Consider the following 13,749-nt stretch of genomic DNA (forward strand, 5'->3'; position numbering starts at 1 on the left):
CCATGCAAAGTGAAAGCCATACATCAACAACATCCAGAAATGCCGCCGCCTTCTCTGGGCCCAAGCTCATTTCAAATGGAAATATGCAATGTGGAAAACTGTGCTGTGGTCTGACGAGTCCACATTTCAAATTGTTTTTGGAAGTCATGGACGTTGTGTCGTCCGGACAAAAGAGGAAAAAGACCCTACAGATTGTTACCAGCGCAAAGTTCAAAAGACAGCATCTGTGATGGTATGGGGGTGTGTTAGTGCCAATAGCATGGGCAACTTACACATCTGTGATGGCACCATCAATGCTGAAAGGTACATCCAGGTTTTGGAGCAACGCATGCTGCCAAAATGAGCAAATATTTGCACAAAAACAATAAAGTTTATCAGTTTGAACATTAAATATCGTGTCTTTGTGGTGTATTCAATTGAATATAGTTTGTAGAGGATTTGCAAATCATTGTATTCTGTTTTTATTTACATTTTACACAGCGTCCCAATTTCATTGGAACTGGGATTGTAATACTTGACAAGTACTGAGAAATAAGAGGGCACCAGAGAACCTGACCAATATGGATTTTTTGGGGGGGTGGCCGATACTGATAGTGGGAAGTAAAAATTTTACAATACCGATACATCTGCTGATCTATACAGAAAAAAACAGCAATGATTCCTCATTTGTCATCAAACCCTTATGACAAAATAATGTAATTGAGGCTTGATGTTTTTCAGCTTTAACATGACCTTTACTATAAATTACTGTCTTCACTTGAATTGGTGGTTGACATGTCGCATCACTCAGCATTAACATAAAATGTACTTTTGGCTCCGCCCAGCTGGTAGCATAATGATCACTTGTCTCTTGTCAATGTAAAACACTAAGTTTCTGTGTAGGCTCTCAGTTGTCCAGGTTGTTTCCATAGTAGAGAAGCTTGAATCTTCGACTGGACTGGGTTGCTTGATGTGAGGATGTTTCGCTTCAAATCACAGAAGCTTCCTCAGCTAAAATTCTTGCTCTGGTAGTCTGACTTCTGTCTTGACTCTTGTAGAGAAGAATAAACCAGAAGCCAACAAAAGCTGGAGTTTAACCTAACCAGACCCCTCCTACCGAGAGGCCGACTGCTATAGGCTAGTGACTAAACAATAGCTCTAATTAGCACCTATTGTGCTCTAGTTAGCACTCTCCTAATGATGGGATGGAAGCCTCCCCTGATGGCTCCCTTGACGACTCTCCTGATGATGTGAATGACTCATTACCATGAACAAAAGACTGAAACTGCTTTGACCTGAGTATCCCATTGTAAACAGGGGACAAAGCGTGTCTGAGACCCCCTCCCCGGTTAAGGCTGGGTTTCAACTGTTTTACAAAGAATGCTTCCTTGACACCTCTCTCAAACCATTTCTTCTCTCTGGCTAAGATTTTAACTTCCTTGTCCTCAAACGTGTGGTTAGTGTCTTTCAGGTGGAGATGAACTGCAGACTGAGGTCCACTGGCGACCTCTCTGCGGTGCTGGTATAGCCTCTTGTTTAAAGGTTGCTTAGTCTCACCTATGTAGTGTTCATTACAGTTTTCCTGACATCTGATATAATACACTACATTGCTCTGTTTGTAACTAGGGATCCTGTCCTTAGGGTGAACTAATTTCTGTCTCAAGGTGTTAACCGGTTTAAAGTAAACTGGGAAGATTCAAGCTTCTCTACTATGTAAAACACTAACTCTAATTGAAAATGAATAGCAGCTGGTCACTTTGCGTCTCTTTTGTTGCTTATGTGACCAAGGGGTGATGGGGGGTAGGAGGTGTCAGTTCAAATTATGCCATTTATATATTCACTGGTTATACTCAAAACACTTTGAATTTATTGTGATTTTTTTTATACTACAGACATGCCCATTTATTGTGTGCATTCTGCATGGTTTTATAAATCAACATCCTGGTGGATCTCACCGATCAACATATAAGTATTTGAAAATGTAAACTTTATGTGACAATCTCATGTAGTAATTTACAAGTTTGCTTAAATTTTTTGAACGCTGCCAGCTTCATGCTAATATTACATCACTGTTTTTTTCAGCAGTCACTTTTTTCTCAACAGTTGTCTTTGTCATGCTGGATTGAGGATTCCATCTTCAATCAACAAAATCTTGCACTAATCAGTTACCGTACATTGTTGTCACTAATCCCATTGTGCAGATCACTGTCAAAGCATCCACAGTGGAGAAGATATTCTGACAACATAAGTGTAAAAATGGCTTTCTTGGTTATTTCTCTCTTGTTATTTCCATTTTGCTCTTTGATATTTTACAATGTCAAAGAGCAAAATGGTGTCAAAAATCATACCAAGCTGTCTAACATTTCATTTATGTTAATATCTTCTGAGACCATCAACAGTTGTCCTTGCGCACCGTAATGAAAGTAATTCAGGATGTGCTTTCTCTGCTTGTCCTTGAATTATTTGCCACAACAACTAGAGCTCAGCTTTCACTAGCCAATTATCTCATTAAATTTTAAATGAGCTGCTTGTCTGCGACTGATTAGTCTTTTCGATAAACCCCATGTCTGGTGCCAATATGTGTTTTTATGTCCCCACAAGTTCCACAGCCAGACACACCGTGCAGCTCCGCAGACCACTGTACATTCAAGTCAAGTCAAGTAGGTTATTTGTCATTTCAACCATGCACAGTGGTGTACGGTACACAGTGAAGCAAAACATTTCTCCAGGACCAAGGTGCTACACTGGACAATAAACTAAGCAATTCAACTAAGTGCACATTTGCAGTAGCATGTGCAATAGCGCCAGTCGTCTTACAATAAGTACAATACACTAAATACAAAAGGACGATAAGTGCAATAAATACATAAGACAATTGCAAACACTCACTCACTCATCTTCAACCGCTCACTCTAGTTAAGGGTCGCGGCTGGAGCCTATCCCAGCAGACGTAGAGCATGAAGCGGGGTACACCCTGGACAGGATGCCAATCTATCGCAGGGCCACATATAGACGAACAAACACAGTCACACACACACCTACGGACAATTTTAAAGATTCCAATCCACCTAACCTGCGTGTCTTTGGATGTGGGAGGAAGCCGGAGCACCTGGAGGGAACCCACGAGAACACGCAAACTCCACACAGAAAGGCCACAGGTGGGAATCGAACCCATGGCCTTTTTGCTGTGAGGCAGCAGTGCCAACCATTAAGCCACCATGCTGCCCAGTTGCAAACAATAAACAATAAATTGTAGGGAGGGAGTAATGGGAGCAGTATAATGCAATTTACACAGTATATGCTTAAGTTTATATGTAGACAGATTTAAAAGATTTTGTGTGTGTGTGTGTGTGTGTGTGTGTGTGTGTGTGTGTGTGTGTGTGTGTGCGCGCACGCGTCTTTATCCCAGTCATTAAAATGTGTGCAGTTATTCAGACGAAACTCTGATTGTTGAAGAGTCTGATGGCTTGGGGACAGAAGCTTTTGCACAGTCTGGATGTGAGGGCCCGAATGCTTCAGTACCACTTTCCAGATGGTAGGAGGGTGAAAAGTGCGTGAGGGGTCTCAGGATGCTCTTAGTGGTTCCTCTGTAGAATGTGGTAAGAATGGGAATTGGGAGATGTGCCTTCCTCAGCCTTCGCAGTAGAGACTTTGCTGGGCTTTCTTGGTTATGGTGCTGGTGTTGAGTGACCAGGTGAAATCCTTTGCCAGCTGAACTCCAAGAAATTTGGTGCTCTTTAGGATCTCCACAGCTGAGCAGTCGGTGTGTAGTGGAGAGTGATCGTGCCTTGTCCTTCTGAAGTCAACATCCATTTCTTTAGTGTTGTCCACGTTCAGAGATAGGTTGTTGGTCCTACACCACTCCATTAACCATTGCATTTCTTCTCTGAATGCTGACTCGTCCTTCTTGCTGATGAGACCCACTACAGTTGTGTCATCTGCAAACTTGATGATGTGGTTCGAACTGTGCATTGCTGCACAGTCGTGAGATAGCAAGGCGAACAGCAAAGGACTGAGCACACAGCCCCGGGGGACCCCAGTGCTCAGCGTGGTGGGGCTGGAGGTGCTTCGTCCGATCCGGACTGACTGAGGTCTCCCAGTCAGGAAGTCCAGGATCCAGTTACAGAGAGAACTATTCACTGGCCACTGTATTAGGTACACCTGTTCAGCTGGTCATTCATGCAAATGGCTAATTAGCCAATCATCTGGCAGAAACTCAGTGCATGTAGGTATGCCAACCAAACATCAGAACGGGGAAGAAAAGTGATTTCAGTGAGTGTGAACCGTGCATGATTGATGAATCCACCCACCCTTGTATCAACAGTTTGGAGTGGTGGTGGTGTAATGGTGTGGCAGCTGTATGTTGCCATCATGTCAATATGGACCAGTATATCTCAGGAATGTTTCCAGAACCTCAGTGATCTGTCCCTTAAAGATTTAATGCTGTTCTGTTAGCAAAAGGATGTCTAACCTGGCACCAGTCAGCTGTACCTAATGAAGTGGTCAGTGAATGTTGAGTTTGATTTCTTTCACAATTTCTATTCCCTAAGTACGCTTCATGTTTTATGCTATGGTCACATTAGCTACGAATGGCAGTGACATACACTTGGCTTTGTCGTTTGATAAATCAAACCCGTCGTGGGGTGGGTTATTGGCTAGTTCTTTTATTATTGCTATTTATTCTTTTATTATTGGAGATTATTTTGTTTAGTGGTTTGATTCCTGGGAAAGCCCTATGTAAACAGTATAATTATTAATAAAAAACATGATTTCTCAGCGTATAAGTCGCAGGGCCTCCCAAACTAGTAACAAAAAAACATTGCAACTTCTACTCCGGAAAATACGGTATTTGATTTCCTCGTCTTTCAGATGGCTAAAGAAATGGCCGGCAGCTCAAAAGACAAGCTGTAAAATGCAACCTTTTGGGATTTTTTTTTTTTCTCATGGGGAGGGGGGCTATTTGTTTGTTTGTTTTTTACTGTGTTTACTTGCGTACTAGTTGGGTATAATCTGGAGGTCAGTGGATAGAGTCTATAACTGGGATTATCCATGCATGTAAATCAGTTGAAGGGTACATTTTGAGACTGTGACTACCGCATGTTATGTAGTTTCAATTTGTCATTCTGCATTTCATAATGTTGCTGATTTTTCTCCAGCAGTTTGTGTCACCAGCACAATAGGCTATGTTTGACCAGAGATTTTAATTTGGCTGCTGTGTGTCTTTCCTCAACAAAACTTAAGCATAGTGTGACTGTTTGCAAATGTTGTTTTAAATTCACATTTTATAAAAACTGCAAATTGAAACCTGTTTATGCAAAAACTGATCAGCTCCCCCTTCCCCGGGGTACTTGTTTGTTTGAAGACCTCAGTGATGTTTATCAGGTTCTCTCCCTCCCTCCCCCCATGCTCCCATCCCTTGTCCAGGACTCCAAACTGCCCCTGTCCTTGCGGAATAATCTTCTTGACCTGTTTGGCCAGATTGAACGCGAGTTTGAAAACCTCTACATAGAAAACCTTGAATGTGAGTCATTAACATGAACAGCAGCGCAAAACTAACTGGAATCAAATAAAGTCAGAGGGGAATTTAAACTTTACATTTTGTACATTAGATGTAATATGTTTTAAAAAGTTGTGTAATGAGGTTCTCTTTGGATTACTTTGGTTCATTTTCTATTGATCTTCGGGTGTTGATTGACCAGCCAGATGGTTTCAGCACACATGGCCAGTGTTTGTCTGCTGATGTCGTCTCACTGTGTTAATATTACAGTACGCCGCGAAGTTGACTCCCTGAATGAACGTCTGACTGGAGATGGACAGACTATTGAGGGAGGGGACCCCACCAAGGGAGCCCTAAAGACAAAAGGTCCAGTATTTGCTCCATATTCTGGAGTTTTGTTATATCGCAAGTCTCTTGTAAACAAATAGATTCAGCATAAGCGTCTGTTACCTTTGACATTGAAATGGAAAATGTCAGTGGACATAGTGATATAGCTTTTCAAAAATAGACATGCACAAAATGGAACTCTCTGTCTCTAGTACTGACTTACAGATGTCAAAGCTTGTGTCAAAAATGTTTTTAATTAAGCTAATGTAAATCAGATTATAGCTCATATCATATTTATGGCAGATTGTTACAACGGAGATACAGAAGTGCGTTCATAAAGGGAACTTGCGCATATGAATACAGCTGCCGTGGTTTGTTGAAACTAACATGTCAGCTTGCCACTTTACACTTGGCCAATGTGATATTTCCTGTTGGGGGGTGGGGGGGGGGTTACATACGTACTAACGTGTTGCCCGTGGGTAGTGTTTATAAAATAGGTAGCTGACATTTTTTAAGGGTGGTAATAAACTGTGCAAAGCTTCTATAATGATTTTAACGTGTAGGTCCAGAATGTTCTTAGAACCTAAGACCTCAGCAGTTTTTTGAAGAACTCAGCTCTTTAATTTCCTGTTAATTATGAAATTTTTAAAATGTTAATTTACTATCTTAATGTTTTTATAAATTGTTTAGGTTCTTGTTTTCATATACACACTATATTATTATTATTATTATATTTATCAGTATTATTATTATTATTATTTTATTTTTACTTCTATTTTGTCATTTGATTTTTAAATGACAAAATAGTGTCATTCATGTATTTTTAACGTATTTACAATTATATTATGTACTTATATTGAACTCACTATATAAAATCACACGCACACATGCATGCACATTTTTAATATATAGATGATTTACCGCCTTTTGCTGGATTGGCGTGTGAGTCCAGAATCTAAAGACCAATGTCCATTGTTCAGTGTTGTTAGCTAATACATGTAGCTTTTCTAAAAATAGTAATCCTATCAACATTCGGTTTTGGCACCATTCAACCTTGACCTGAAACACAAAAGCATACCAAATGGAAAATGTCAGCTGTCCATAGTTTGTGTGTGATCAAAATTGCATGCACAAATAGCTTTTTCTATTTTCTGCAATCTGCTGTCAACCGGTGCTTTTATGAGATGTGGTGGAAGACATTAAAAGCAGTACACATTTCACCCGTTGTACCAACACTTAAGTCAGTCATGGTAACAGCAACATAAAACGACTAAACTGACTAAACCAATTGAACTACAAAAACACAATTAATCAATAACACTGACAACACCGTTAAACTAACATGAACCATGTTAGTTTTTCCTTCTAACAACACTCAATAAGCGTTTGGGAACTGGACACTAATTGTTGAAGCTTTAGTGGAATTCTTTCCCGTTCTTGCTTGATGTGCGACTTCAGTTGTTCAACAGCCCAGGGTCTCCGTTGTCGTATTTTGTGCTTCATAATGCCCCACGCATTTTCAATGTCCGACAGGTCTGGACTGCAGGCAGGCCAGTTGAGTACCTGCACTCTTTTACTACGAAGCCACACTGTTTAGTGCAGCAGATAAGAGAATATTTAGAGTGGAATCCTGCAAATGGTGATAAAAGCATCAAATCTGGCAGAAATAGTCCCCAGACAATCCTCTTTTGAAAAAATCGATTGGCCACTTGACTTTTCATTTGGCATTAAGGTAGAGGTCAATTGAAGAATTACACAGGAGTCAAAATTAAAAGATGCTCCAATCATATTGAAACCTATGCCACATTATTTGCCTGATCATAAAGATTCCAAAAAGGTATGGTTTGGACGGTCTGTAACTGAGTTCTATGGAGTTATGGGATAAAAACAGCAAGAATGGTGACAAAGGTCAGTGTTGGTTTGTACAGGGGTCAAAAGTTAAAGTTAGTCCAATTTTGGTAAAAAGTGATGCAAATCACTAGTGAAGTTAACACGGTTTAGGCATAGTTTGGTCCATGTCCATTTTGAAATAAGGCTGTCACATAACAAGCTGTGGAAAAAGTGAAGTACTGTGAACACTTTCTGGATGCATTTGTAAGTTTGTTTGTTTCCACAAAAGACAGCATCTCGGCATCACTCTGTATTTATTTGTTTAAAATTGTCACAGGCAGTGTCGCTATTCGGTGAACATTCCATCCATGAACATATGTCGATTGAGGCTGAATGGTGTCAGAATGACACATCCGGCCACAATTGGGAAGCACTGAGGTGCGGTCTGAAGACCTACGGACGGGAGTCTCTGAGCAGTCTACATATTTAGTCCCATTTGCTTGGCTGTCCTGAGTGTGTTACACATGTTTAGAACACTCTTGGCACCATCGAGATGCGATGCACATCTGACAGCAGTCTATGTGCAGTTTTTGCATCATCTGATCGCATTGTACATATTCTGATGGCATCAAAACAGCATTTGAAAAGATCTGATTGCGGTTGATTGAGCTCTGAGATCAATCGGTCACAGCAAAGCCTGCTGGCATGCTGTGCCATGGATGTCCACTTCCACTGGACCCTGGCCAGGGAGGGAAAAGAAAATGTTGATATCTAATAACATGCATGTGGCACACAGTCATCATGTACAGTGGGTGTGAACAGCGTGCAATCAAACCAAAAGTACCATGTGGCGCTGTGCCTCTCCGTGGTCTCATGCCGTCGCACACGTGAGAGCTGTACGGATTTCACCGCTGTAATATACATTTTATTACTTGATTACCATCTAAACTCTGTAGGAGGTGCGATGTGGAACTGTATTGCCAGGACATGACAACATTGTTAAACATGAAACTCACCTCCAGGACAGCGCAGAGTGCAGAGGATCCACACCACAGCCTGTGATGAAAAGCCTCTCACCAGGCTGCTGTGTGCTGCAAATAACCATGGCAAAAATTAATTCTGCGTGGTAATCCAACCAACATCACGATGTACAGAGTTGCGTTGTGCTGATGAAGTGAACAAAAAGAAATTAAAGTTCACTGGCTACGTTCTGACATGGCTGACCACGCCTCTTTTCCTCCCGACTGCGTCCGATTATGGCAATATTTGCTTTTTTGGTCTGGTTCCTGCACATTCTTGCTATGTGTGACGGGGGGCTTTAGTAATTCATATAAAACATCAACTTTTGTAATTGGCTTGGCCATGTAATCGTCACCTCCTGGGCTGATCACATGGGGGCAGTGGTTTAAAAACATGCATCAGGATATTTTACATTAATATTTCGGAAGCAAAAGGTCAGTTAATCGTGATGGATGAAATATGAATCACTGGAAAGTATCGACTGCAGCTGTACCTTTTACGAGGTCTATTAGAAAAGTATCCGACCTTATTATTTTTTTCAAAAACTATATGGATTTGAATCACATGCGATTACATCAGAACAGCTTGAACCCTCGTGGGCATGCGAGAGTTTTTTCACGCCTGTCGGTTGCGTCATTCACCTGTGGGCAGGCTTTGAGTGAGGAGTGGTCCACCTCTCCCATCTATTTTTTCATTGTTTAGGAATGGCTCAGAGACTGCCACTTTGCTTGATCAAAATTTTTTCAGAAACTGTAAGGCACATCCGAGTGGACACCATTCGAGAAATTCAGCTGGTTTTTGGTGAAAATTTTAAGGGCTGATGAGAGATTATGGAGTGTTACTGTCGCTTTAAGGACAACCCACGGAACCAGAGGGCGCGCCACGCTCCGAGCCGCCGTCGTCAGCCTGTTTCGAGCTGAAAACTTCCAAATTTAAGCCTCTGTTGACCCAGGACGTCGTGAGAGAACAGAGAAGTTTCAGAAGAGGTCGGGATCAGCAGTTTATCTGGACATTCCACTGTTAAAGGAGATTTTGTAATGAAAGACGTGCGGACAAATTCGCACGTTGGCAGGCAGCCGCTCATGGCCCGGCGCCACAGAGAAACACCTCCGTTGGAAGCGTTACGGGACAAGTTTGAACATGCCCAGCTGTTAAACAGTTTCTTGGATACTCACTCGACTGAAAACCACCGAAAGCCGCCTGAATTTTACGAATGGTTATCAACACGGAGGTGTTTCTCTGTGGCGCCGGGCCATGAGCAGCTGCCTGCCGACGTGCAAATCCATCCGCACATCTTTCATTACAAAATCTCCTTTAACAGTGGAATGTCCGGATAAACTGCTGATCCCGACCTCTTCTGAAACTTCTCTGTTCTCTCACGACGTCCTGGGTCAACAGAGGCTTAAATTTGGAAGTTTTCAGCTCGAAACAGGCTGACGACGGCGGCTCGGAGCACGGCGCGCCCTCCGGCTCAGTGGGTTGTCCTTAAAGTGACAGTAATACTCCATAATCTCTCATCAGCCCTTAAAATTTTCACCGAAAACCAGCTGAATTTCTCGAATGGTGTCCACTCGGATGTGCCTTACAGTTTCTGAAAAAATTTTGATCAAGCAAAGCGGCAGTCTCTGAGCCATTCCTGAACAATGAAAAAATAGACGGGAGGGGTGGACCACTCCTCACTCAAAGCCTGCCCACAGGCGAATGACGCAACCGACAGGCGTGAAAAAACTCACACATGCCCACGAGGGTTCAAGCTTGTCTGATGTAATCGCACGTGATTCAAATCCATATAGTTTTTGAAAAAAATAAAAAGGTCGGTTTCTTTTCTAATAGACCACATACAGTTTCCAGTGAATACCTGAAAAGAAAAAACATTAAACATAGAATTTTGAGTTATTTCTGCACATGCTGTTAATATCTGAGATCATTTGAATGAAAATTGATGAAGTTATTAGATTATGAAATGGCAGTTTTTCTAAAAGTGATGTGTGTGTGTGTGTGTGTGTGTGTGTGTGTGTGTGTGTGTGTGTGTGTGTGTGTGTGTGTGTGTGTGAGAGAGAGAGAATGTAAGTATTATTGATAGTCTGAGAGTAGTAAATATGACGCTGCATTGTATTTGTTAAGTATCTTTCTTAAGTATTTGCTCATCTGTTAACTGATGTAAATGTGTCCCAAATCAGAGTGTAATGCATTAACATACACATCACTAATGGCTGACTTTAATCAGCCATTATTGCATCCACATAGGTATACTTTTATCCTAATGAATTTCTTTTATTTGTCTTTTCAACACACAGCCAGCCACAGCACCAGTCAACTTTCACAGAAGCTAAAGACAACTTACAAAGCCTCAACCAGCAAGGTAACTGACATGAGCTGCCTGTGTTAGCTCATTCTGTACAGCTCATAAAATTTGTCATTATTGTAAATATTTGGTCTGTTAGGATTCAGTCCTGGTTTAGTGTTTACATGTTATCAAATGCAGCCTTGCTGCAAAGTCAATGGAAAGAAGTCCCCCCCCCCTTCCCTTCAGGCCACAATATGAAGAATGGGCAAACAAAAGTCAATGTTTAATTCTTTAGTATAATGATGTATAATGCATTTTTTTCAATTAATTCTATAGAATAGAAATGGTGATTTCCATCACAGGAAATCAACATGCAAGTAAGTGAGTACAAATGCAGTTATGTCTGAATGTAATTGGACAATAACACCAATTTTATTAGTTTGGCTGTGCGCCGTAACAGTGGATTTGACATAAAACAATCAAGATGTAGAATTACATCCAAATTGAGTAACGTTGTAGTGTTTACTACCTGCAATGTTGCAGTGATAAAATTTTCAGACTTTATACAGGTTGGATTTGTTCATTGTGTGTGTGTGTTGGGGGGGTGAGCATAGAAATAACTTGACAACCACTGAACTGAACATTTCAGTACCAAAGGGTAGTGGTGGGCACAGCTAACCAAAAAATGAGCTTTGATAACAGATAATCAGCTAACTGAAAAGTTATCTTTTATAAAGCTAAACCGCTAAACCACCCAAAAATTTATCGGAAGCTATAGATATCCGATAAATTCCAGTATTGTCTCCAATACACTTGCAACTACTAACAAGCTGATTTTGAGTTTTAACACCACGAAAGTTTTTTGCCAGTTTGGTGATTGAGGTCTGTTCGGATAAGGTCTTCTTGTGGTGTTGTGTGACCTTTTTCATGATTTCTTCTTCAGAGCTCTTTAAGTACTGTCCAATACTTATTATCGATGCTCTGTAGGCCTGGTTGATTTCAGTGAGACCCAGACCACCTTCTCTGCGAGGGAGATATATTCTGTCCATGCACTGATTTCTGTACGTGACTTTGTGGAGGGTGAGCATCTTCCTGGTTTTTGTGTCCAACTTATTAAGCTTATTGCTGTGGCCAGTCTGCTATGCCAAATCCATAGGTCACCACTGGTATTGCAAACTGGTTTATGGCTGTGATCTTGTTCTTTGGTGTCAACTCTGTTTTGCATATCTTTTTTAAGCGGTTTAGGTATTCTTGTGTTGTTTTTGTTCTCATTTTGTTGTGCTCGATTGTAGTATTTTGTTCAATTCCCAAGTATTTGTATGTGGAGTCTACAGCCACATCTTCAATGTTGCTCCCTTCATCCAATTGTATGTTTTCGGTTTTTGTCTTTTTACCTTTTTTGATTGTGCATTTTGAGCATTTATCCAGTCCAAATTCCATACCAATGTCTTTGGAGAACTTATGGACAGTTTCTACAAGCTGACTGAGTCCCTTTTTTGTATTGGCATAGATTTTCATATCATCCACGAACAGCAGATGGTTCACAAGTTTTTGATTTTTCCTTCCTCTGTTTCTACTTAAGTCATACCCGATGTCATGCTCCTTCAGGATTTTGCTGAGCGGGTCTGTGATTAAGCAGAAGAAAAGTGTCGAAAGGCTGTTTCCCTGAAATATCCCTCTCTGAACTCGTACGTCTGGGATTGTTATTTGTCCCTCTGTGTAATTGAGGGTGATGGTGGTGTTCATTTGTGCTCTCAGGAAAGATCTTATTTCCTCATTGATGTTGTAGAGTTCTAAGCACCTCATGATCCAGGAGTGTGGCACGCTGTCAAATGCCTTTTTGTAGTCAATCCAAGCCATGCTGAGGTTCCTCGTCCTTTTTTTGCAGTCCTCCAGGATAGATTTGTCTATCAGCAACTGGTCATTAGCTCCTAATCTGTTTTCTGGAACAACCTTTCTGTTCATTTTCCAGGTAGTCACCAGTGTTCAGATGTTCATAAATGGCATCCGCTATGATTCCTGTCAGCCATTTGTACGTTGTTGTTAGGCAGCAGATGGGTCTGTACTTGTTGGGAAGCTGTGCTTCCTTGGTCTTTGGTAGTAGGCTTGTGTTCCCAGTCGCTAGCCAGTCTGGTGTGTCCTGTTCTCCCTTCAATATTTTTGTGAAAGCCACGGCATAATGGTGGTGCAATGCTGTCAGTCTTTTCAGCCAAAAATTTGTGATTTTGTCGTTGCCAGGTGCCTTGAAGTTACTGTATTCACTCTTTTTTTTCTGATCTCCTCTTCAGTGATTACAATTGCTGGCATTTGCTGTTTGTCTTTGTTTTTCTGTTTTATTTTTTCAATCCACTGTGCCTCTTGGTGTTGTTTTGGGTCTTCAAAGAGTGGTCTCCAGAATTTTTCAATTTCATGAAGACTTGATGTTCAGCCAGCCTCCCACCCAGCTGTTTATCGTTAACATTGTATTTTCTTGTAATGCGATTTACTATTTTTAGCAGATTCCGCTTATGGTTTTGGCTTCCAAAAAATTTTGCCATTTGGGTCTTTTTTCCATTGTGGCACAGTATTCTTTTTCTTAATTGTGGTTATTTTTCTCTCCAAATCTTGTGGGGCTAATTTACTTTGTATGTACCATGCCGCTCCATAATTTATAGAGTTTAAATCAGTCAACGTGGTTCCTTCTGGGACCAGTTTAGCCAGCCCCAGGTTAACTTTTTGCAGGATAGTTTTGAATTTTTTATTTTCCTTTAATCAGTTTTGGACGCTCTTTCATGTCCATTTTTCTTGTTTCTTCAATCATATTTGCCAA

At 41.0% G+C, this 13,749-nt stretch overlaps 1 protein-coding gene across 2 annotated transcripts in view; it reads left to right on the plus strand.

Annotated features, from left to right (window-relative positions):
• wdr37 (WD repeat domain 37) overlaps positions 1–13,749 on the plus strand; it is a 91,281-nt gene that overhangs the window by 27,109 nt on the left and 50,423 nt on the right. For both annotated transcript variants that reach the window (XM_034171825.1, XM_034171816.1), the window contains exons 3-5: positions 5,404–5,500; positions 5,747–5,842; positions 10,951–11,015. In XM_034171825.1, the coding sequence (XP_034027716.1) occupies positions 5,404–5,500; positions 5,747–5,842; positions 10,951–11,015 (258 nt within the window). The remainder of the gene's footprint in view (positions 1–5,403; positions 5,501–5,746; positions 5,843–10,950; positions 11,016–13,749) is intronic.

Source organism: Thalassophryne amazonica, chromosome 1 (assembly GCF_902500255.1).
Source record: "Thalassophryne amazonica chromosome 1, fThaAma1.1, whole genome shotgun sequence".
Classification (NCBI taxonomy): Eukaryota; Metazoa; Chordata; class Actinopteri; order Batrachoidiformes; family Batrachoididae; genus Thalassophryne; species Thalassophryne amazonica.